The sequence below is a fragment of the Anomaloglossus baeobatrachus genome, chromosome 9, assembly GCF_048569485.1.
Source record: "Anomaloglossus baeobatrachus isolate aAnoBae1 chromosome 9, aAnoBae1.hap1, whole genome shotgun sequence".
Lineage (NCBI taxonomy): Eukaryota > Metazoa > Chordata > Amphibia > Anura > Aromobatidae > Anomaloglossus > Anomaloglossus baeobatrachus.
In genome coordinates this window covers 231516461-231541163 of record NC_134361.1, presented here as the reverse complement: position 1 = coordinate 231541163, position 24703 = coordinate 231516461, and the positions used below count along the sequence as shown (strand labels likewise).

The 24703-nt window shown below is 58.6% G+C and overlaps 1 protein-coding gene across 2 annotated transcripts in view; it reads right to left on the bottom strand.

Moving 5' to 3' along the window:
• Positions 1-316: 316 nt before the first annotated feature.
• LOC142251703 (uncharacterized) overlaps positions 317-24703 on the bottom strand; it is a 25951-nt gene continuing 1564 nt past the window's right edge. For both annotated transcript variants that reach the window (XM_075324746.1, XM_075324745.1), the window contains one exon: positions 317-1776. In XM_075324746.1, the coding sequence (XP_075180861.1) occupies positions 1211-1776 (566 nt within the window). In that variant the 3' untranslated portion in view covers positions 317-1210. The remainder of the gene's footprint in view (positions 1777-24703) is intronic.

The window sequence follows — 24703 nt, the reverse complement described above, 5'->3', positions numbered from 1 at the left end:
TAGGAATTCCAATAAGACGGGCAGGGCTAGTTGCGCCTGTGGATTTCAGGCCATGTGCGCACGTTGAGCATTTGGTAGGTTTTGGAGTGGGTTCTCTTGACTGTTCCACTCCTGGTTTTGGCTTCCAAATACTGAAGTAAAAAACCCACCAAATACTCAATGTGTGCACGTGGCCTAACAGTGCCCTCTTTCCAATCAGCAAAAGGGACATAGAAGCTGTAATACCAGTGAAGCTGTAAAGCCCCCTCATAAGAAGAGCACATCCAAGACCCCCACCTCAGCCACCAGCCTGACAGAAACACAGCAGAACACAACATTTTAAAGGACATTGACCATAACCATTTTATTTTTATTTCTAAGAAAATAAATTAATCAATAAATCTTAAGAAATCCTGTTCTACATCGTGGCACCTCAACCAGACTATCCTGCATCCGTAACTGGTTCCTTCAACCGATGCATTGCCGGCTAGCGGGAACTCCTGTATCCATGGTGAGGGATAGGCCCGCCATCTTCCCTTCATCCATCCGGTGACTTTGCTATCCCACCATTTTTCATATATGGGACCACTTTGTAGGTTGAAGAACCAACTTAGATCGAAACCTAAATCTTTCCCCATTCTTCAGCACCTTAATAAATAATGTAGGCTCGTGAGCTGGTAACTCCCAGAATTATACGGACTACCCCTTCCCCCCCCATGGTCTCCTCTCATATAACCTCTGGCTCCAACCATTTCCCACCGATCAATATGTTCTCCAAGCCCAAATTATCCATTGTTCTCGGCAGACATTTTTCTCATGTGCTCCGACTCCACCTTACGTAGCCCCTCTTCCTCTATGAACACATCCTTACAAATTTGGCAAAAAGGTTGGGGGGGAAGCAATTTTCTTAATAAATATGCAGGTATATAATTCGTAAGGGAGCGTGGCCCTAGTATTGGCACGTCAAGCAAGCTACGCTTCCAGGTAGGCCCAGTGTCTAGAGTTGGCCCTCATCTATCGGATTCTGGGCTCCCTGTATCTGCCGCTGGCCACATGTGGTTTCTCAGCCCATGTCCTCTCTTTACGGCAGGCGACTACCCAAGAAGAACATGCTCATCCCGCCATCAGAAGACAATTCAAGATATGGAACCACTTTGCTGATTGAAGCACAGTGATTTCACACCCTCAACCCTGCCCCTAGTTTTCTGAAACACGTTAGTCAACGTCACCCTCAAATATACTTTTCCAGCATGTCCCGCAAAGAATTGTTAAAAACATCCAACCCCAATGCAGACAGATGTATTCCATCACCCCTGTATAGCTCAACATATTTCGAGTTGATCCTTTCGTGGTACACGACCGAGCCCCCGTTGGCTTTCACAAACTTCCCAATGCCATTGTTCACCTTTTTTCTGCGCTTTGCTACAGTAGCTACGCTATAGCCATCGCACCAATCTCCTTGCTGTATAATGTGTGACCACACAACCCTAAGCCCTGGCCACCTCACCAACCAACTTTTAATGCTCTCGATGACTTTATAGATTAAATTGAACGACTTCGTACTCAATAAGTCTTTTGTTCCTGCATGAATAACGAGAATATTCGGAGCTGGTGTTTGTCTGGCCGCTTTCACCACGAGATTTTGCATTTGGTCCCAACGAAGTCCCTTGCGGTCAAACCAAAACACCTTGCACTTGTCCCTTGGTAAGCCGAGCCGTGTGCCATAGGAACATTTGGCAGCTCTGTCCTCCGCCCAATAGACAAGAGAGTCTCCCACAATCCAGACAGTCTTCATATCTGTGAACATAGAACAGATTATCTCAACATCTAAAGGAATAAGAATCACCCCACAGTTTTGTCCTCTTGGAGACTAGGAGGCGTTATTTGTTTCCACGCGGTTTCTTAGGGTAGGTGCACACGGCGTCTTACATACACCGGCGTACCTGTATAATGTTGTAAAGCAGAATATGCCAGCGATGGTTTTCTTGAAGCGTCATCTTTGGCATAGTCCTTGATATTCTACCTACCGTGTTTTTCCAAAAATAAGACAGTCTTATATTTGTTTTTTGCCCCGAAAAAAGCACTAGGGCTTATTTTTGGGTAGGTCTTATTCTTGAGGAAACACGATTGGGGGTAAGTTTACCCCCCAAAAAAGCAGACACTCCCCCCTTCCCAGGAAAATCATATTTACCAGACCCCGTACGTCTGCATGGCTCCCAGGTCCTCCTACGATCTTCGGTGGGCACTCCGAGCAGGTATGCTCCAGGCGGTTCTCTCCTGCTTCTGGCCAACACACTCGCATACATCAGATCGCGCACACACACCACATCTGGCGATTCCGATCGCTTCTGTCTGGCAGGGGAAGATGGGACGCAGTGGAGCGCGAGGACCTGAGGTGGAACACATCAAGGCGTTCCACCATAGTTCCTTCATACGTTCCACTGTAGGTCCTCGCGCTCCACTGCACTGCTTCCCAGGTTCCCCTGCCAGACAGAAGCAATCGGAATCGCCAGATGTGGTGTGTATGTGCGATCTGATGTATGCGAGAGTGTCGGCCACAACCAGGGGAGGACCGCGTGGAGTATACCTGCTTGGGAGTGCCCACTGAAGATTGTAGGAGGACCCGGGAGCCACGCAGACGTACGGGGTCTGGTAGGATTCAGAAGCAAATCAGTATCACCGGATGTGGCGAGTGTTCGACGTGATGAGTGTGTGCGCTCGATCGGACGTGCGTATGATCTGATGTGTGAGGTTGTGCAGGTCTGCAGGTCCTCCCATTTGGCGTCTGGTGAGTATAATTACGGGGTCTTCTTTCGTCTCTCTTTTGGGGGGGTCTGCTTTCCACAATGAAGTGTCCTGCTGTATTCTTTAACATTTTAGCTGCATGGACGCGTCATTATTGAACCGCGACTAGGGCTTATTTTCGGGGGAGGGCTTATATTTAAGCCTTACACTGAAAATGCTGAAAATTCCTGGTAGGGCTTATTTTTGGAAAAACAGGGTAGATATTCATGCGGAAGAGTAACACGTCATAGCTTCTGAACTTACACTAACGTCCCCTCACCGGTCTGCTCTTCTAGAATTCCTGGTCTCGTGGATTCTTCACCCGCCAGTTAACCCCGTGCACTCTCCTCCAAAACTATCCAGTGACCCTGCGGACATTGACACTCACAACTATTCTCTTCAACACCATCTTGTTTAGACCCTTTCTAAAGCTCCTGCACATTTAATGGCTGTTGGACAAAGGATGGTTTGGCCGATCATTTGGCTGACCACCCCCTCAGCCGACTCTCCTATACAAGGAACCGCTTGTTCGGCCGAACACGACTGTGCACTCTATGAGAGCCACCAACAGACATCGCTGCCACCGGGAGAACAAAGTGGTCAGCAGCGTGAAACACCAATCACATCTCCGACAATCAGTGCGTGCTGCCCCTGTACTCTTTGGAGCGTCAGCTTATCCCACTATGTCGGCAGCTTCAGACGACGTCAGTCTAATGTGTATGGGGGCCTTCACACTGGTCAATTATCAGGAATAAGCATTTGTTTTTACACTTGTTTCCCGATAATCAGTCATTGTTCACCGGCGAGAAAAACAAATTGTTCGTCGCTTTAAAGAAAAAGAAAAACAAAAAAAATCATTGATCTCGGCAGCACATTGTCCAGTGTAAACATGTGCTGCCGACAGCAGCATTAGTCTGTGTGCACTGAGCAATCACTGATTGGTTTGTGCACACGGGGAGTGCGGCCGGACTGTCCACACAGGCCATGAAACATAGGCTAAGCCACTGCCATGCACGCCGATCAACGGTCATTCCCCCCCAACCCGTCATTCCACCCCCACCCGTCATTCCCCCCCCAACCCGTCATTCCCCCCCAACCCGTCATTCCCCCCCAACCCGTCATTCCCACCCCCACCCGTCATTCCCACCCCAACCCGTCATTCCCCCCCAACCCGTCATTCCACCCCCACCCGTCATTCCCCCCCAACCCGTCATTCCCCACCCAACCCCTCATTCCACCCCCACCCGTCATTCCCCCCCAACCCGTCATTCCCCACCCAACCCGTCATTCCACCCCCACTCGTCATTCCCCCCCAAACCCGTCATTCCACCCCCACCCGTCATTCCCCCCCCAACCCGTCATTCCCCACCCAACCCGTCATTCCACCCCCACCCGTCATTCCCCACCCAACCCGTCATTCCACCCCCACCCGTCATTCCCCATCCAATCGGTCATTCCCACCCAACCCGTCATTCCCACCCAACCCGTCATTCCCCACCCAACCCATCATTCCCCACCCAACCCGTCATTCCCCACCCAACCCGTCATTCCCCACCCAACCCGTCATTCCCACCCCCAACCCGTCATTCCTACCCAACCCGTCATTCCTACCCAACCCGTCATTCCCACCCCAACCCGTCATTCCCACCCCAACCCGTCATTCCACCCCCAACCCGTCATTCCACCCCCAACCCGTCATTCCACCCCCAACCCGTCATTCCACCCCCAACCCGTCATTCCTACCCAACCCGTCATTCCTACCCAACCCGTCATTCCCACACAACCCGTCATTCCCCCCCAACCCGTCATTTCCACCCCCACCCGTCATTCCCAACCCGTCATTCCCACCCAACCCATCATTCCCCACCCAACCCATCATTCCCCACCCAACCCATCATTCCCCACCCAACCCATCATTCCCCACCCAACCCGTCATTCCCACCCCCAACCCGTCATTCCTACCCAACCCGTCATTCCCACCCAACCCGTCATTCCACCCCCACCCGTCATTCCCACCCCAACCCGTCATTCCCACCCCAACCCGTCATTCCACCCCCAACCCGTCATTCCTACCCAACCCGTCATTCCCACCCAACCCGTCATCCCCCCCCCCCCCCCAACCCGTCATTTCCACCCCCACCCGTCATTCCCAACCCGTCATTCCCAACCCGTCATTCCCACCCAACCCGTCATTCCCCCCCAACCCGTCATTCCCCCCCCAGCCCGTCATTCCCACCCCCAACCCGTCATTTGGGGAATTGCTGGGGCTCCTCCTGCTTTTGAGCTTCCAAGAAGACTTTTCCCTCATCATGGGGCGTTAGGGGTCCCGGCAGTTGGCCCCCCACTGACTGCACAAATTAGGCGGCTTTCACACTTGCGTTGGACGGCTTCCATAGCATTGCGTTGTGTGACGGATGCAACGGATCGTACAAAACAACGGAAAGATTTTTTTTTTTCTCTTTACAGTTTTACCGGCAGCAGACTATTATGAACGATCAGCTGAGCGCTGTCACTTGCCGGCGGCCGGGCGATCAGCTGAGCGCTGTCACTTGCCGGCGGCCGGGCGACCAGCTGAGCGCTGTCACTTGCCGGCGGCCGGGCGACCAGCTGAGCGCTGTCACTTGCCGGCGGCCGGGCGACCAGCTGAGCGCTGTCACTTGGCGACCAGCTGAGCGCTGTCACTTGCCGGCGGCCGGGCGATCAGCTGAGCGCTGTCACTTGCCGGCGGCCGGGCGATCAGCTGAGCGCTGTCACTTGCCGGCGGCCGGGCGATCAGCTGAGCGCTGTCACTTGCCGGCGGCCGGGCGATCAGCTGAGCGCTGTCACTTGCCGGCGGCCGGGCGATCAGCTGAGCGCTGTCACTTGCTGCCGCCGGTCACTCAGCTGAGCGCTGTCACTTGCCGGCGGCCGGGTCACTCAGCTGAGCGCTGTCACTTGCCAGCGGCCGGGCGATCAGCTGAGCGCTGTCACTTGCTGCCGCCGGGCGATCAGCTGAGCGCTGTCACTTGCCAGCGGCCGGGCGATCAGCTGAGCGCTGTCACTTGCCAGCGGCCGGGCGATCAGCTGAGCGCTGTCACTTGCCAGCGGCCGGGCGATCAGCTGAGCGCTGTCACTTGCCAGCGGCCGGGCGATCAGCTGAGCGCTGTCACTTGCCAGCGGCCGGGCGATCAGCTGAGCGCTGTCACTTGCCGGCGGCCGGGCGATCAGCTGAGCGCTCTCACTTGCCGGCGGCCGGGCGATCAGCTGAGCGCTGTCACTTGCCGGCGGCCGGTCACTCAGCTGAGCGCTGTCACTTGCCGGCGGCCGGTCACTCAGCTGAGCGCTGTCACTTGCCGGCGGCCGGTCACTCAGCTGAGCGCTGTCACTTGCCGGCGGCCGGTCACTCAGCTGAGCGCTGTCACTTGCCGGCGGCCGGTCACTCAGCTGAGCGCTGTCACTTGCCGGCGGCCGGTCACTCAGCTGAGCGCTGTCACTTGCCGGCGGCCGGTCACTCAGCTGAGCGCTCTCGCTTGCCGGCGGCCGGGCGATCAGCTGAGCGCTCTCACTTGCCGGCGGCCGGGCAATCAGCTGAGCGCTCTCACTTGCCGGCGGCCGGGCAATCAGCTGAGCGCTCTCACTTGCCGGCGGCCGGGCAATCAGCTGAGCGCTCTCACTTGCCGGCGGCCGGGCAATCAGCTGAGCGCTCTCACTTGCCAGCGGCCGGGCAATCAGCTGAGCGCTCTCACTTGCCGGCGGCCGGGCAATCAGCTGAGCGCTCTCACTTGCCGGCGGCCGGGCAATCAGCTGAGCGCTCTCACTTGTTGGCGGCCGGTCACTCAGCTGAGCGCTCTCACTTGCCGGCGGCCGGTCAATCAGCTGAGCGCTGTCACTTGCCGGCGGCCGGTCACTCAGCTGAGCGCTCTCACTTGCCGGCGGCCGGGCGATCAGCTGAGCGCTCTCACTTGCCAGCGGCCGGGCGATCAGCTGAGCGCTCTCACTTGCCAGCGGCCGGGCGATCAGCTGAGCGCTCTCACTTGCCAGCGGCCGGTCACTCAGCTGAGCGCTCTCACTTGTCAGCGGCCGGGCGATCAGCTGAGCGCTCTCACTTGCCGACGGCCGGGCGATCAGCTGAGCGCTCTCACTTGCCGACGGCCGGGGCGATCAGCTGAGCGCTCTCACTTGCCGGCGGCCGGGCGATCAGCTGAGCGCTCTCACTTGCCGGCGGCCGGGCGATCAGCTGAGCGCTCTCACTTGCCGGCGGCCGGGCAATCAGCTGAGCGCTCTCACTTGCCAGCGGCCGGGCGATCAGCTGAGTGCTGTCACTTGTTGGCGGCCGGTCACTCAGCTGAGCGCTCTCACTTGCCGGCGGCCAGGCGATCAGCTGAGCGCTCTCACTTGTTGGCGGCCGGTCACTCAGCTGAGCGCTCTCACTTGCCGGCGGCCGGGCGATCAGCTGAGTGCTGTCACTTGTTGGCGGCCGGTCACTCAGCTGAGCGCTCTCACTTGCCGGCGGCCGGGCGATCAGCTGAGTGCTGTCACTTGTTGGCGGCCGATCACTCAGCTGAGCGCTCTCACTTGCCGGCGGCCGGGCAATCAGCTGAGCGCTCTCACTTGCCGGCGGCCGGGCAATCAGCTGAGCGCTCTCACTTGCCGGCGGCCGGGCAATCAGCTGAGTGCTGTCACTTGTTGGCGGCCGGGCGATCAGCTGAGCGCTCTCACTTGCCGGCGGCCAGTCAATCAGCTGAGCGCTCTCACTTGCCGGCGGCCGGTCACTCAGCTGAGCGCTCTCACTTGCCGGCGGCCGGTCACTCAGCTGAGCGCTCTCACTTGCCGGCGGCCGGGCAATCAGCTGAGTGCTCTCACTTGCCAGCGGCCGGGCGATCAGCTGAGCGCTCTCACTTGCCAGCGGCCGGTCACTCAGCTGAGCGCTCTCACTTGCCAGCGGCCGGGCGATCAGCTGAGCGCTCTCACTTGCCAGCGGCCGGGCGATCAGCTGAGCGCTCTCACTTGCCGGCGGCCGGGCGATCAGCTGAGCGCTCTCACTTGCCGGCGGCCGGGCAATCAGCTGAGCGCTCTCACTTGCCAGCGGCCGGGCGATCAGCTGAGCGCTCTCACTTGCCAGCGGCCGGGCGATCAGCTGAGTGCTGTCACTTGTTGGCGGCCGGGCGATCAGCTGAGCGCTCTCACTTGCCGGCGGCCGGGCAATCAGCTGAGCGCTCTCACTTGCCAGCGGCCGGGCGATCAGCTGAGTGCTGTCACTTGTTGGCGGCCGGTCACTCAGCTGAACGCTCTCACTTGCCGGCGGCCAGGCGATCAGCTGAGCGCTCTCACTTGTTGGCGGCCGGTCACTCAGCTGAGCGCTCTCACTTGCCGGCGGCCGGGCGATCAGCTGAGTGCTGTCACTTGTTGGCGGCCGGTCACTCAGCTGAGCGCTCTCACTTGCCGGCGGCCGGGCAATCAGCTGAGCGCTCTCACTTGCCGGCGGCCGGGCAATCAGCTGAGCGCTCTCACTTGCCGGCGGCCGGGCAATCAGCTGAGTGCTGTCACTTGTTGGCGGCCGGGGCGATCAGCTGAGCGCTCTCACTTGCCGGCGGCCGGTCACTCAGCTGAGCGCTCTCACTTGCCGGTGGCCGGTCACTCAGCTGAGCGCTCTCACTTGCCGGCGGCCGGGCAATCAGCTGAGTGCTCTCACTTGCCAGCGGCCGGGTGATCAGCTGAGCGCTCTCACTTGCCGGCGGCCGGTCACTCAGCTGAGCGCTCTCACTTGCCGGCGGCCGGGCAATCAGCTGAGCGCTCTCACTTGCCAGCGGCCGGGCGATCAGCTGAATGCTGTCACTTGTTGGCGGCCAGTCACTCAGCTGAGCGCTGTCACTTGCCGGCGGCCGGGCGATCAGCTGAGTGCTGTCACTTGTTGGCGGCCGGTCACTCAGCTGAGCGCTCTCACTTGCCGGCGGCCGGGCGATCAGCTGAGTGCTGTCACTTGTTGGCGGCCGGTCACTCAGCTGAGCGCTCTCACTTGCCGGCGGCCAGGCGATCAGCTGAGCGCTCTCACTTGCCGGCGGCCAGGCGATCAGCTGAGCGCTCTCACTTGCCGGCGGCTGGGCGATCAGCTGAGCGCTCTCACTTGCCGGCGGCCGGGCTATCAGCTGAGCGCTCTCACTTGCCGGCGGCCGGGCAATCAGCTGAGCGCTCTCACTTGCCGGCGGCCGGGCAATCAGCTGAGCGCTGTCACTTGTTGGCGGCCGGTCACTCAGCTGAGCGCTCTCACTTGCCGGCGGCCGGTCAATCAGCTGAGCGCTCTCACTTGCCGGCGGCCGGTCACTCAGCTGAGCGCTCTCACTTGCCGGCGGCCGGTCACTCAGCTGAGCGCTCTCACTTGCCGGCGGCCGGTCACTCAGCTGAGCGCTCTCACTTGCCGGCGGCCGGTCACTCAGCTGAGCGCTCTCACTTGCCGGCGGCCGGTCACTCAGCTGAGCGCTCTCACTTGCCGGCGGCCGGTCACTCAGCTGAGCGCTCTCACTTGCCAGCGGCCGGGCGATCAGCTGAATGCTGTCACTTGTTGGCGGCCAGTCACTCAGCTGAGCGCTGTCACTTGCCGGCGGCCCGGGCGATCAGCTGAGTGCTGTCACTTGTTGGCGGCCGGTCACTCAGCTGAGCGCTCTCACTTGCCGGCGGCCGGGCGATCAGCTGAGTGCTGTCACTTGTTGGCGGCCGGTCACTCAGCTGAGCGCTCTCACTTGCCGGCGGCCAGGCGATCAGCTGAGCGCTCTCACTTGCCGGCGGCCAGGCGATCAGCTGAGCGCTGTCACTTGCCGGCGGCTGGGCGATCAGCTGAGCGCTCTCACTTGCCGGCGGCCGGGCTATCAGCTGAGCGCTCTCACTTGCCGGCGGCCGGGCAATCAGCTGAGCGCTCTCACTTGCCGGCGGCCGGGCAATCAGCTGAGCGCTGTCACTTGTTGGCGGCCGGTCACTCAGCTGAGCGCTCTCACTTGCCGGCGGCCGGTCAATCAGCTGAGCGCTCTCACTTGCCGGCGGCCGGTCACTCAGCTGAGCGCTCTCACTTGCCGGCAGCCGGTCACTCAGCTGAGCGCTCTCACTTGCCGGCGGCCGGTCACTCAGCTGAGCGCTCTCACTTGCCGGCGGCCGGTCACTCAGCTGAGCGCTCTCACTTGCCGGCGGCCGGTCACTCAGCTGAGCGCTCTCACTTGCCGGCGGCCGGTCACCCAGCTGAGCGCTCTCACTTGCCGGCGGCCGGTCACTCAGCTGAGCGCTCTCACTTGCCGGCGGCCAGGCGATCAGCTGAGCGCTCTCACTTGCCGGCGGCCGGTCACTCAGCTGAGCGCTCTCACTTGCCGGCAGCCGGTCACTCAGCTGAGCGCTCTCACTTGCCGGCGGCCGGTCACTCAGCTGAGCGCTCTCACTTGCCGGCGGCCGGTCACTCAGCTGAGCGCTCTCACTTGCCGGCGGCCGGTCACTCAGCTGAGCGCTCTCACTTGCCGGCGGCCGGTCACTCAGCTGAGCGCTCTCACTTGCCAGCGGCCGGTCACTCAGCTGAGCGCTCTCACTTGCCGGCGGCCGGTCAATCAGCTGAGCGCTCTCACTTGCCGGCGGCCGGTCACTCAGCTGAGCGCTCTCACTTGCCGGCAGCCGGTCACTCAGCTGAGCGCTCTCACTTGCCGGCGGCCGGTCACTCAGCTGAGCGCTCTCACTTGCCGGCGGCCGGTCACTCAGCTGAGCGCTCTCACTTGCCGGCGGCCGGTCACTCAGCTGAGCGCTCTCACTTGCCGGCGGCCGGTCACCCAGCTGAGCGCTCTCACTTGCCGGCGGCCGGGCAATCAGCTGAGCGCTGTCACTTGTTGGCGGCCGGTCACTCAGCTGAGCGCTCTCACTTGCCGGCGGCCGGTCACTCAGCTGAGCGCTCTCACTTGCCGGCGGCCGGTCACTCAGCTGAGCGCTCTCACTTGCCGGCGGCCGGTCACTCAGCTGAGCGCTCTCACTTGCCGGCGGCCGGTCACTCAGCTGAGCGCTCTCACTTGCCGGCCGCCGGCAAGTGAGAGCGCTCAGCTGATTGACCGGCCGCCGGCAAGTGAGAGCGCTCAGCTGAGTGACCGGCCGCTGGCAAGTGAGAGCGCTCAGCTGAGTGACCGGCCGCCGGCAAGTGAGAGCGCTCAGCTGAGTGACCGGCCGCTCAGCTGTCACTTGTTGGCGGCCGGTCACTCAGCTGAGCGCTCTCACTTGCCGGCGGCCGGTCAATCAGCTGAGCGCTCTCACTTGCCGGCGGCCGGTCACTCAGCTGAGCGCTCTCACTTGCCGCCGGCAAGTGAGAGCGCTCAGCTGAGTGACCGGAGCGCTCAGCTGTCACTTGTTGGCGGCCGGTCACTCAGCTGAGCGCTCTCACTTGCCGGCGGCCGGTCAATCAGCTGAGCGCTCTCACTTGCCGGCGGCCGGTCACTCAGCTGAGCGCTCTCACTTGCCGGCGGCCGGTCACTCAGCTGAGCGCTCTCACTTGCCGGCGGCCGGTCACTCAGCTGAGCGCTCTCACTTGCCGGCGGCAAGTGAGAGCGCTCAGCTGAGTGACCGGCCGCCGGCAAGTGAGAGCGCTCAGCTGAGTGACCGGCCGCCGGCAAGTGAGAGCGCTCAGCTGAGTGACCGGCCGCCGGCAAGTGAGAGCGCTCAGCTGAGTGACCGGCCGCCGGCAAGTGAGAGCGCTCAGCTGAGTGACCGGCCGCCGGCAAGTGAGAGCGCTCAGCTGATTGACCGGCCGCCAACAAGTGAGAGCGCTCAGCTGAGTGACCGGCCGCCAACAAGTGACAGCGCTCAGCTGATTGCCCGGCCGCCGGCAAGTGAGAGCGCTCAGCTGGGTGACCGGCCGCCGGCAAGTGAGAGCGCTCAGCTGAGTGACCGGCCGCCGGCAAGTGAGAGCGCTCAGCTGAGTGACCGGCCGCCGGCAAGTGAGAGCGCTCAGCTGAGTGACCGGCCGCCGGCAAGTGAGAGCGCTCAGCTGAGTGACCGGCCGCCGGCAAGTGAGAGCGCTCAGCTGAGTGACCGGCCGCCGGCAAGTGAGAGCGCTCAGCTGATTGACCGGCCGCCGGCAAGTGAGAGCGCTCAGCTGAGTGACCGGCCGCCGGCAAGTGAGAGCGCTCAGCTGAGTGACCGGCCGCCGGCAAGTGAGAGCGCTCAGCTGAGTGACCGGCCGCCGGCAAGTGAGAGCGCTCAGCTGAGTGACCGGCCGCCGGCAAGTGAGAGCGCTCAGCTGATTGACCGGCCGCCGGCAAGTGAGAGCGCTCAGCTGAGTGACCGGCCGCTGGCAAGTGAGAGCGCTCAGCTGAGTGACCGGCCGCCGGCAAGTGAGAGCGCTCAGCTGAGTGACCGGCCGCTCAGCTGTCACTTGTTGGCGGCCGGTCACTCAGCTGAGCGCTCTCACTTGCCGGCGGCCGGTCAATCAGCTGAGCGCTCTCACTTGCCGGCGGCCGGTCACTCAGCTGAGCGCTCTCACTTGCCGGCGGCAAGTGAGAGCGCTCAGCTGAGTGACCGGAGCGCTCAGCTGTCACTTGTTGGCGGCCGGTCACTCAGCTGAGCGCTCTCACTTGCCGGCGGCCGGTCAATCAGCTGAGCGCTCTCACTTGCCGGCGGCCGGTCACTCAGCTGAGCGCTCTCACTTGCCGGCGGCCGGTCACTCAGCTGAGCGCTCTCACTTGCCGGCGGCCGGTCACTCAGCTGAGCGCTCTCACTTGCCGGCGGCCGGTCACTCAGCTGAGAGCGCTCAGCTGAGTGACCGGCCGCTGGCAAGTGAGAGCGCTCAGCTGAGTGACCGGCCGCCGGCAAGTGAGAGCGCTCAGCTGAGTGACCGGCCGCCGGCAAGTGAGAGCGCTCAGCTGAGTGACCGGCCGCCGGCAAGTGAGAGCGCTCAGCTGAGTGACCGGCCGCCGGCAAGTGAGAGCGCTCAGCTGAGTGACCGGCTGCCGGCAAGTGAGAGCGCTCAGCTGAGTGACCGGCCGCCGGCAAGTGAGAGCGCTCAGCTGATCGCCTGGCCGCCGGCAAGTGAGAGCGCTCAGCTGAGTGACCGGCCGCCGGCAAGTGAGAGCGCTCAGCTGGGTGACCGGCCGCCGGCAAGTGAGAGCGCTCAGCTGAGTGACCGGCCGCCGGCAAGTGAGAGCGCTCAGCTGAGTGACCGGCCGCCGGCAAGTGAGAGCGCTCAGCTGAGTGACCGGCCGCCGGCAAGTGAGAGCGCTCAGCTGAGCGCTCTCACTTGCCAGCGGCCGGGCGATCAGCTGAGTGCTGTCACTTGTTGGCGGCCGGGCGATCAGCTGAGTGCTGTCACTTGCCGGCGGCTGGTCACTCAGCTGAGCGCTCTCACTTGCCGGCGGCCGGTCACTCAGCTGAGTGCTGTCACTTACCGGTGGCCGGTCACTCAGCTGAGCGCTGTCACTTACCGGCGGCCGGTCACTCAGCTGAGCGCTGTCACTTGCCGGCGGCTGGGCGATCAGCTGAACATTCGGCCACCAAAAGACAAAAAGTTTGTGATAAAAAAAAAAAAAAGAGCATGCGCAGTGAAATCCTATGGATTGCGCTGCTCAAAAAAAGTTACATGCTGCTTTTCATGGATGCAATGCTGACACTTGCGTTACAGTGTGTCGTCCATACAAGTCTATGGAGGATAGCGCAGTGCGTTAACTGACTGCGCTATTCTGCATAGTGACGGACTGCGCTATTCTCCATAGTGACGGACTGCGCTATTCTCCATAGTGACGGACTGCGCTATTCTCCATAGTGACGGACTGCGCTATTCTCCATAGTGACGGACTGCGCTATTCTCCATAGTGACGGACTGCGCTATTCTGCATAGTGACGGACTGCGCTATTCTCCATAGTGACGGACTGCGCTATTCTCCATAGTGACGGACTGCGCTATTCTCCATAGTGACGGACTGCGCTATTCTCCATAGTGACGGACTGCGCTATTCTCCATAGTGACGGACTGCGCTATTCTCCATAGTGACGGACTGCGCTATTCTCCATAGTGACGGACTGCGCTATTCTGCATAGTGATGGACTGCGCTATTCTCCATAGTGACGGACTGCGCTATTCTCCATAGTGACGGACTGCGCTATTCTCCATAGTGACGGACTGCGCTATTCTCCATAGTGACGGACTGCGCTATTCTGCATAGTGACGGACTGCGCTATTCTCCATAGTGACGGACTGCGCTATTCTCCATAGTGACGGACTGCGCTATTCTCCATAGTGACGGACTGCGCTATTCTCCATAGTGACGGACTGCGCTATTCTCCATAGTGACGGACTGCGCTATACTCCATAGTGACGGACTGCGCTATTCTCCATAGTGACGGACTGCGCTATTCTGCATAGTGACGGACTGCGCTATTCTGCATAGTGACGGACTGCGCTATTCTCCATAGTGACGGACTGCGCTATTCTCCATAGTGACGGACTGCGCTATTCTGCATAGTGACGGACTGCGCTATTCTGCATAGTGACGGACTGCGCTATTCTCCATAGTGACGGACTGCGCTATTCTCCATAGTGACGGACTGCGCTATTCTGCATAGTGATGGACTGCGCTATTCTCCATAGTGACGGACTGCGCTATTCTCCATAGTGACGGACTGCGCTATACTCCATAGTGACGGACTGCGCTATTCTGCATAGTGACGGACTGCGCTATTCTCCATAGTGACGGACTGCGCTATTCTCCATAGTGACGGACTGCGCTATTCTGCATAGTGACGGACTGCGCTATTCTCCATAGTGACGGACTGCGCTATTCTCCATAGTGACTGTGAGGCAAATCCCGGGATATGAAGATGAATTATGACTCCAGTCATAATCCCTCATCACTCCCTGGCAGTGCCCCCTCCCTTCTTGTTCTCAGTGTTCCACTTACACCTCCATGGCCATGTCCTGTGATATGGAGATGAGGTGGTGTGGGAACAATGGACACAGGATGACTCCCTGCCGTCACCCTGTAGTAGGAGCTGCTAGCTAGTTAGCAAGGCTATGGAAATAGCCAGACAGAACGACTCCAGTAAAAAATGGTTCATATCTCGCAAGCCATATTTCCGATAAATATGGCAACCATAAAAATGGTGTCTCCGCATGCGGACGATGCCGGCACACCCTTTTTATGGGAGCAGGACATTGGGAAATGCCCCAGGCGTGATATCAGCCAATGGGGAACTGGCAGACAGGTCATGAGTCCCCTCGTTCTGTAGCTAAATTCATAACTGTCACAATGAGAGCATTGGCGTCTGCCTACGACGCTCCCAGGCAAAGTTATAGCCAAAATCCCCTTTGCTGGATAATTCTGATCCATGCAGGGGGAGTGGCAGTGCTTCCCTGTGAGGTCACTAAGGTAGGAGGGGACCTGGATCTGCCCAGGTTGATAACCCTACTTCGGCCATTTTCCAGCGTTCTTCTGCTCGGGGGCCTGGTTGGGACAGACCTGTGAGAGAGTTCCTGGAAACCTGGTCTACAGCGCCCCCCTGTGGCCAGACGCACAAGGTAACTGATTGAATTCCATACCTGTTTGTAAACCATGCTTTATCTGTAACTGTACTCTGACATATGTATATTCTGTAGATTCCCTATTGTATATATTGTAGTTTCTAGTGTGCTTTAGGCTGATTAAATTATATAATTAATCTTGGGCTGTTCTGTTATCTCGATCTTGAATCCCACGTCTGTGTGTTCGGCTAATAGTTACCGTGAAGCGGTTGGTGGCAGCGAATTGTGCCAAGGATTATTGTGGGGAGGCCAGTGAGATTCAGGGAGATTTTATATATTCCGCCCGTGGAGGTCGGGGGAATATATACCTTACTCTCACCGGGGACCCTTCAATAATCGGCATAAGTAGTATAGCGGCCTCCTTGCTTATCGTCGGGCAATTCCATAATTGGCCTGACTATAAGAGGGGCGCTGGAGAGCGCGTCACGTGCTCTGTCTGTCGGTCGGGAGGTATAAAGGAGGGGTGACCCCCACTTGTTACCCCCCGATTGTGACGTACTGGTAGCCAGCGCGGGGGATTTCTGAGTGACCCCCCCGGTGGTTTGTGACATATTGGTGGCATAGCGGTGGGATCGAGATAATAGTGTGTGTGAGTGTGAGACCCATACTCCCAGACACTAAAGACTGCCTGCAGCAGCTGTGGCTGCTGGGGTCTTCAGACTAGCTCAACACTAGAGTGTCAGAGTGCAGATACTGTAAGGTGTGTGGAGGCATCAGGTGTCAGTTCTGTGTCAGTGACCAAAAGTCTGCAAGAATGGCTGATGGCACCAGGAGCAGAGCTATGCAACTGGCCAATGCTAAGGCAGGAGCCGAAGAGAGGGAGGACGGTGCTGTGGACAGCAATGAGGAGGTTGCCCACGAGTCCTCCAGGAGCTCGACGCCAGAAAACCGTTCTGCCGAGGACATTGCGCAACCTGGCACTGCTGGACAAGATGAGGAGGAGCTCACCCAAGGTTCCTCAACGAGCCAGATGCCAGCCCTCCGCTCTGAAAGGGACAGTGAATCGCCTAGCTCTGCAGCGTGCCGCAGATCACCACGTGCCATTCCACCGAGCCTGGGAGGCTCGGATAGCCTTCTTCAAATGGCTATGGCCCTTCTCCAGGCTGGAGACCAGAAGGGCTACAAGGAACTCCTGGCAGAGCGCAGGGCAGAGCGGCACGCAGAGCGTGAGGCTGCGGAGCGAGAGCGGCAGGCAGCGCGTGAAGAGCGAGAGCGACAGGCAGACCGTGACTACCAGCTGCAGCTAGCTCAGCTCCGGCCCTCATCAGCCACACGTGACCTTCAAGACACCAAACTTCCAAAGGTCCGTGTTGAGGACTTCCCAGTGCTGGAGAAGGATGGAGACTTGGACTCTTTCTTGACTGCTTTTGAACGGACTTGCTTGCAGCACCATCTGGACAAGGACCAGTGGGCCAAATACCTGACCCCCCGTTTAAGGGGCAAGGCCCTGGATATCCTTGGGGACTTGCCTGCTGAGGCAGATCAGGGCTACGACACCATCAAGCGGGCCCTGATCCAACAGTACAACCTCACTCCAGAGTCCTACCGCAAGAAGTTCCGGAGCCTACAGAAGGGACCAAAGGACTCCTGGGCTGACCACCGGCGGGCACTTGCCCGAGCTGCCGACCACTGGACCCAAGGCCTGCAGCTTTCCACCGGACCGGAGATCCTGGACTTGTTCATCACGGAGCAACTCTTGTGGAACTGCCCTGAGGATCTCCGCCAGTTCATCCGAGACCAGAAGCCAAAGGGGTCCACGGCTACAGCTGCCCTTGCCGATGACTACACCAACAACCGGGCCCCTGAGGCCAGGAGAGCGGCCACCAGCAGCACCTGGAGAGGGGGTAAGATGAATTCTGCGACTGCCCCACCTGCCCCTAGACTGCAGGGGGTGTCCCCCTCAACTCCCCTCTCCAGGCCCGTGGCAGAGCCAAGACGGTGCCACCAGTGCAACCTACCTGGACACTTCAAGGCCATGTGCCCTCAGCGTCCCAAGGCCCCGGCTCCGTCCCCGTCCCAAGGGCCGCCCAAGGTGTATTGTGTGGGTGGGGGTGGTGGTAGGTCCCTGGACAGCTTCCAACCTGTCACCGTCGGCCGGTCTGTGACCATAGGACTGCGAGACAGCGCCTCGGAGGTGACTCTGGTGCGGCCTGAGATGGTGTCCCCCCAAGACTTGATCCCTGGAAAAACCCTCGCTGTCTCCGGGATTGGAGGCACTGACCCGGCGCTGCCTGTTGCTGACATTTATGTGGACTGGGGCGCAGGGCGAGGGGTGAGGGAGGTGGGGGTAACTGATCGGATCCCTGCAAACGTGCTACTTGGGACAGATTTGGGGCAGATAACCTCCCAGTTTGGGCCCCAACCAAGGGCTGAACCTTCAGCCAGTACTGACATGCCTCCGGACAATGTTAATGTGTTATCTATGAATGATGTAAGGGAGGAGGGAGTGAACTCTGATATTTCTGCTTGCATAGACACCATAGACACACACACAGCTGCAGCTGTGACAGGGGAGGGGGTCAGAGAAAGGTGTGACAATGCCTCTACAAGTAACCAGCCTGTGAGCTGGGATCTGTTGCCCTCTGCAGGGATAAGCAGAGAGCAGGGTGCTGCAGGGGGAGGACCAGTGTGTGGGGTGGGGGCTACCACAGCAAATGTGGGGTCCCCAGAGATTTCACAGCGGGGTTCTGTTGCTGCAGGAGGGGAACAGGCAGGTGAGATTGGGGCCGGTCCAGGAGCGGAAGTGCTCCCAGGTAAGATCTCGGTGCATGGTTCCCCCACAACCGGGGTGTCAGGAAGCCAGGTAGGTCTGCCTGAACCGGCGACTTGGTCAGGAACGGAGGAGGAGCAGGCACGACCCACGGTCGCAGCGGCTGTGGCCGCTGTCACCCGCAGTGGGAGTGCTGGAAGCCAAGGGGCCTCCCGGAGGTCCGATAGCTCTTCCCCTTCTGACCAAGTGGCAGCCGAGTCAGGTGGAGGCCAGGACACAGGTCCCGGGGTACTGACTGAAGATGTGACAGTCTCGTCGATTCTGGCCACATCTAGTCAGGGGTTTCAGGCAGCGTTAGAAGCTGACGACAGCCTGAAAGCTCTTAAGGAGCAGGCGGCACAGCCTCCCTCGGACTCGGAGCGAGTGGTCTGGGACCAAGGACGGCTGTACCGGGCCACGGTCCAGCAGGGTTCACCGGAGGCGTGGCCCAGGGACCGACAGTTGGTGGTACCCTATCCGTTCCGGACGGAGTTGTTGCGGATCGCACATGAGATTCCGATGGCCGGACACCTAGGGATCGCTAAGACCAAGGCCAGGTTAAACCAGCATTTCTACTGGCCAAAAATGGGGGCCGATGTGGCTGCCTACTGCCGTTCGTGTGAAACCTGTCAGAGAGTGGGGAAGGCGGGGCCACGCCCCAAAGCCCCACTGGTATCTCTGCCAACCATCGATGAGCCTTTCAGGAGGGTGGCTGTGGATCTGGTCGGCCCGCTGGCCATCCCCAGCAGCTCCGGGAAACGCTTCATACTGACGGTAGTGGACTATGCCACCCGGTACCCAGAAGCAGTGGCCTTGTCGTCCATTCGGGCTGACAAGGTGGCCACCGCATTGCTGGAGATTTTCTCCCGAGTGGGTTTTCCCCAGGAAATGCTCACTGACCGGGGGACCCAATTCATGTCCCAGCTGATGGAGGCCCTCTGTAAGCAGGTCCAGGTGCGACATCTGGTGGCCAGCCCGTACCATCCACAGACTAATGGCCTGTGCGAGCGGTTTAATGGCACCTTAAAGCAGATGCTTAAGATGTTGGTCGACTCCCATGGGCGTGACTGGGAGCGGTATCTCCCACACCTGTTATTTGCTTACCGGGAGGTTCCACAGGCCTCAACAGGATTCTCACCGTTTGAGCTCCTGTACGGGCGACGTGTGCGGGGCCCCCTGGCTCTGGTGAAAGAGGCTTGGGAAGGGGATTTGACCACCCCTGGAGTGTCGGTTATCGAGTATGTCATGCGCTTCCGGGACAAAATGCAGGCCTTGACGCAACTGGTACACGACAATATGGCTCAAGCCCAGGCCGATCAGAAGCGTTGGTACGACCAGAACGCTTGTGAGAGGACCTACCAAGTGGGTCAAAAGGTGTGGGTACTGGTCCCCGTACCACAGGACAAGCTTCAGGCAGCCTGGGAAGGCCCATACCTCGTGTACCAGCAGCTCAACCCTGTGACGTACCTGGTCACCCTGGACCCTGCCCGTGGAAGGCGGAAGCCCTTCCATGTGAACATGATGAAGGCACATCATGAGCGGGAGGCATGTGCGCTCCCCGTGTGCAACCTGCCCGAGGAGGGAGAAGCGGAAACCCTCTTGGATATGCTAGCCCAGGTTAGGGCAGGCGGATCCATTGAGGATGTGGAGGTTGGCCACCAGCTCTTGGAAGACCAACGGTCCCAGCTGTGGGCCACCCTCCTCCCCTTCCGGGGGTTGTTTACCAACCAGCCCGGAAGGACTGACTTGGCTGTCCATCACGTGGACACTGGGGATCATCCCCCGATCCGGCGTTCAGCATATCGGGTCTCCCTGGAGGTGCAGCAACACATGCGCCAGGAGATTGACGAGATGCTGAAGCTGGGGGTGATCCAGGCATCCAACAGCGCTTGGGCCTCGCCTGTAGTCCTCGTCCCTAAGAAGGACCGAACCACTCGGTTCTGCGTGGACTACAGGGGGCTCAATGCTGTCACGGTCGCCGATGCGTACCCAATGCCACGCATCGATGACCTGCTCGATCAGTTGGCCGGGGCTCAGTACCTGACCATCATGGATCTGAGCCGGGGATATTGGCAGATCCCCCTGACGCGCAAGGCCAGGGAACGCTCTGCCTTTATTACCCCATTTGGACTGTACGAGTCCACGGTGATGCCATTCGGGATGAGGAATGCCCCTGCCACTTTCCAGCGGATGGTCAACACCCTGCTCAAGGGACTTGAAGGGTACGCGGCCGCGTACCTGGATGACATTGCCGTCTTCAGTCCCACCTGGGAGGACCACCTAGAGCATCTAGCACAGGTGCTCAGGCGGATCCACCGGGCAGGTTTGACCATCAAGCCGGGAAAGTGTCAGCTGGCCATGAGCGAGGTCCAGTACCTCGGTCACCGGGTAGGTGGGAGAACACTGAAGCCCGAGCCTGAGAAAGTGGAGGCCATCGCATCCTGGCCCACCCCCAGGACCAAGAAGCAGGTGATGTCCTTCTTGGGGACCGCTGGGTACTATAGGAGGTTTGTTCCATGCTATAGTAGCCTGGCAAAGCCCTTGACGGACCTCACCAAGAAGAAGCTGCCCTCTGCAGTCGATTGGACAATGGACTGCGAGACAGCCTTCCGGGCCCTAAAGGACGCCCTGTCCAGCCCGCCCGTGCTACAGGCAGCCGACTTCACGCGGCCGTTTGTAGTACAGACCGACGCCAGTGACTTCGGCCTCGGTGCGGTGCTCAGCCAGGTGGACTCTGCGAGCCAAGAGCACCCAGTCTTGTACCTGAGCAGGAAGCTGTTACCAAGGGAAGTTGCCTATTCCACGATGGAGAAGGAGTGCCTGGCCATAGTGTGGGCCCTGCAGCGTCTGCAACCCTATCTATACGGGCGCCACTTCATCGTGGAGACGGACCACAATCCCCTCAGCTGGTTGCACACCGTCTCTGGGACGAATGGGCGATTGTTGCGATGGAGCCTTGCGCTCCAGCAATACAACTTCACCATTCGCCACAAAAGGGGCCGTGACCACGGTAACGCAGACGGGCTGTCCCGACAAGGAGAGGTCGCGGACGGGCGCACGGGGGAACACCGGAGTGTGCTGCCCCCTAGCGCCCTCAAAAGGGGGGAGGTGTGAGGCAAATCCCGGGATATGAAGATGAATTATGACTCCAGTCATAATCCCTCATCACTCCCTGGCAGTGCCCCCTCCCTTCTTGTTCTCAGTGTTCCACTTACACCTCCATGGCCATGTCCTGTGATATGGAGATGAGGTGGTGTGGGAACAATGGACACAGGATGACTCCCTGCCGTCACCCTGTAACAAGAGCTGTATCTCATTAGCAAGGCTATGGAAATAGCCAGACAGAACGACTCCAGTAAAAAATGGTTCATATCTCGCAAGCCATATTTCCGATAAATATGGCAACCATAAAAATGGTGTCTCCGCATGCGGACGATGCCGGCACACCCTTTTTATGGGAGCAGGACATTGGGAAATGCCCCAGGCGTGATATCAGCCAATGGGGAACTGGCAGACAGGTCATGAGTCCCCTTGTTCTGTAGCTAAATTCATAACTGTCACAATGAGAGCATTGGCGTCCGCCTACGACGCTCCCAGGCAAAGTTATGGCCATATTCCATGTTGTGGATTGTCCATAACTCCAGCCAGGGGTGGAGCAGTGCTCCCTCTGAGGTCACTAAGGTAGGAGGGGACCTGGATTTGCCCAGGTTGATAACCCTACTTCGGCCATTTTCCAGTGTTCTTTTCGCTGGGGGCCTGGTTGGGAAAGACCTGTGAGGGAGTTCCTGGAAACCTGGTCTACAGCGCCCCCCTGTGGCCAGACGCAACAAGGTAACTGCGGGAACTGTGTATGCCTGTTTGTAACCCATGCTTTATCTGTAACTGTACTCTGACATATGTATATTCTGTAGATTCCCTATTGTATATATTGTAGTTTCTAGTGTGCTTTAGGCTGATTAAATTATATAATTAATCTTGGGCTGTTCTGTTATCTCGATCTTGAATCCCACGTCTGTGTGTTCGGCTAATAGTTACCGTGAAGCGGTTGGTGGCAGCGAGTTTGTGCCAAGGATTATTGTGGGGAGGCCAGTGAGATTCGGGGAGGTTTTATATATTCCGCCCGCGGAGGTCGGGGGAATATATACCTTACTCTCACCGGGGACCCTTCAATAATCGGCATAAGTAGTATAGCGGCCTCCTTGCTTATGGTCGGGCAATTCCATAATTGGCCTGACTATAAGAGGGGCGCTAGAGAGCGCGTCACGTGCTCTGTCTGTCGGGAGGTATAAAGGAGGGGTGACCCCCACTTGTTACCCCCCGATTGTGACGTACTGGTAGCCAGCGCGGGGGATTTCTGAGTGACCCCCCCGGTGGTTTGTGACAGTGACGGACTGCGCTATTCTCCATAGTGACGGACTGCGCTATTCTGCATAGTGACGGACTGCGCTATTCTCCATAGTGACGGACTGCGCTATTCTGCATAGTGACGGACTGCGCTATTCTGCATAGTGACGGACTGCGCTATTCTCCATAGTGACGGACTGCGCTATTCTCCATAGTGACGGACTGCGCTATTCTCCATAGTGACGGACTGCGCTATTCTGCATAGTGACGGACTGCGCTATTCTGCATAGTGACGGACTGCGCTATTCTCCATAGTGACGGACTGCGCTATTCTCCATAGTGACGGACTGCGCTATTCTCCATAGTGACGGACTGCGCTATTCTCCATAGTGACGGACTGCGCTATTCTCCATAGTGACGGACTGCGCTATTCTCCATAGTGACGGACTGCGCTATTCTGCATAGTGACGGACTGCGCTATTCTGCATAGTGACGGACTGCGCTATTCTCCATAGTGACGGACTGCGCTATTCTGCATAGTGACGGACTGCGCTATTCTGCATAGTGACGGACCGCGCTATTCTCCATAGTGACGGACCGCGCTATTCTCCATAGTGACGGACTGCGCTATTCTCCATAGTGACGGACCGCGCTATTCTCCATAGTGACGGACTGCGCTATTCTCCATAGTGACGGACTGCGCTATTCTGCATAGTGACGGACTGCGCTATTCTGCATAGTGACGGACTGCGCTATACTCCATAGTGACGGACTGCGCTATTCTGCATAGTGACGGACTGCGCTATTCTGCATAGTGACGGACTTCGCTATTCTCCATAGTGACGGACTGCGCTATTCTGCATAGTGACGGACTTCGCTATTCTCCATAGTGACGGACTGCGCTATTCTGCATAGTGACGGACTGCGCTATTCTGCATAGTGACGGACCGCGCTATTCTCCATAGTGACGGACTGCGCTATTCTCCATAGTGACGGACTGCGCTATTCTGCATAGTGACGGACTGCGCTATTCTCCATAGTGACGGACTGCGCTATTCTCCATAGTGACGGACTGCGCTATTCTCCATAGTGACGGACTGCGCTATTCTCCATAGTGACGGACTGCGCTATACTCCATAGTGACGGACTGCGCTATTCTGCATAGTGACGGACTGCGCTATTCTCCATAGTGACGGACTGCGCTATTCTGCATAGTGACGGACTGCGCTATTCTGCATAGTGACGGACTGCGCTATTCTCCATAGTGACGGACTGCGCTATTCTGCATAGTGACGGACTGCGCTATTCTCCATAGTGACGGACTGCGCTATTCTGCATAGTGATGGACTGCGCTATTCTCCATAGTGACGGACTGCGCTATTCTCCATAGTGACGGACCGCGCTATTCTCCATAGTGACGGACTGCGCTATTCTCCATAGTGACGGACTGCGCTATTCTCCATAGTGACGGACTGCGCTATACTCCATAGTGACGGACTGCGCTATTCTCCATAGTGACGGACTGCGCTATTCTCCATAGTGACGGACTGCGCTATTCTCCATAGTGACGGACTGCGCTATTCTGCATAGTGACGGACTGCGCTATTCTCCATAGTGACGGACTGCGCTATTCTGCATAGTGACGGACTGCGCTATTCTCCATAGTGACGGACTGTGCTATTCTCCATAGTGACGGACTGCGCTATTCTGCATAGTGACGGACTGCGCTATTCTCCATAGTGACGGACTGCGCTATACTCCATAGTGACGGACCGCGCTATTCTCCATAGTGACGGACCGCGCTATTCTGCATAGTGACGGACTGCGCTATTCTCCATAGTGACGGACTGCGCTATTCTCCATAGTGACGGACTGCGCTATTCTGCATAGTGACGGACTGCGCTATTCTCCATAGTGACGGACTGCGCTATTCTGCATAGTGACGGACTGCGCTATTCTCCATAGTGACGGACTGCGCTATACTCCATAGTGACGGACTGCGCTATTCTCCATAGTGACGGACTGCGCTATTCTGCATAGTGACGGACTGCGCTATTCTCCATAGTGACGGACTGCGCTATTCTCCATAGTGACGGACTGCGCTATTCTGCATAGTGACGGACTGCGCTATTCTGCATAGTGACGGACTGCGCTATTCTCCATAGTGACGGACTGCGCTATTCTCCATAGTGACGGACTGCGCTATTCTCCATAGTGACGGACTGCGCTATTCTCCATAGTGACGGACTGCGCTATTCTGCATAGTGACGGACTGCGCTATTCTGCATAGTGACGGACTGCGCTATTCTGCATAGTGACGGACTGCGCTATTCTGCATAGTG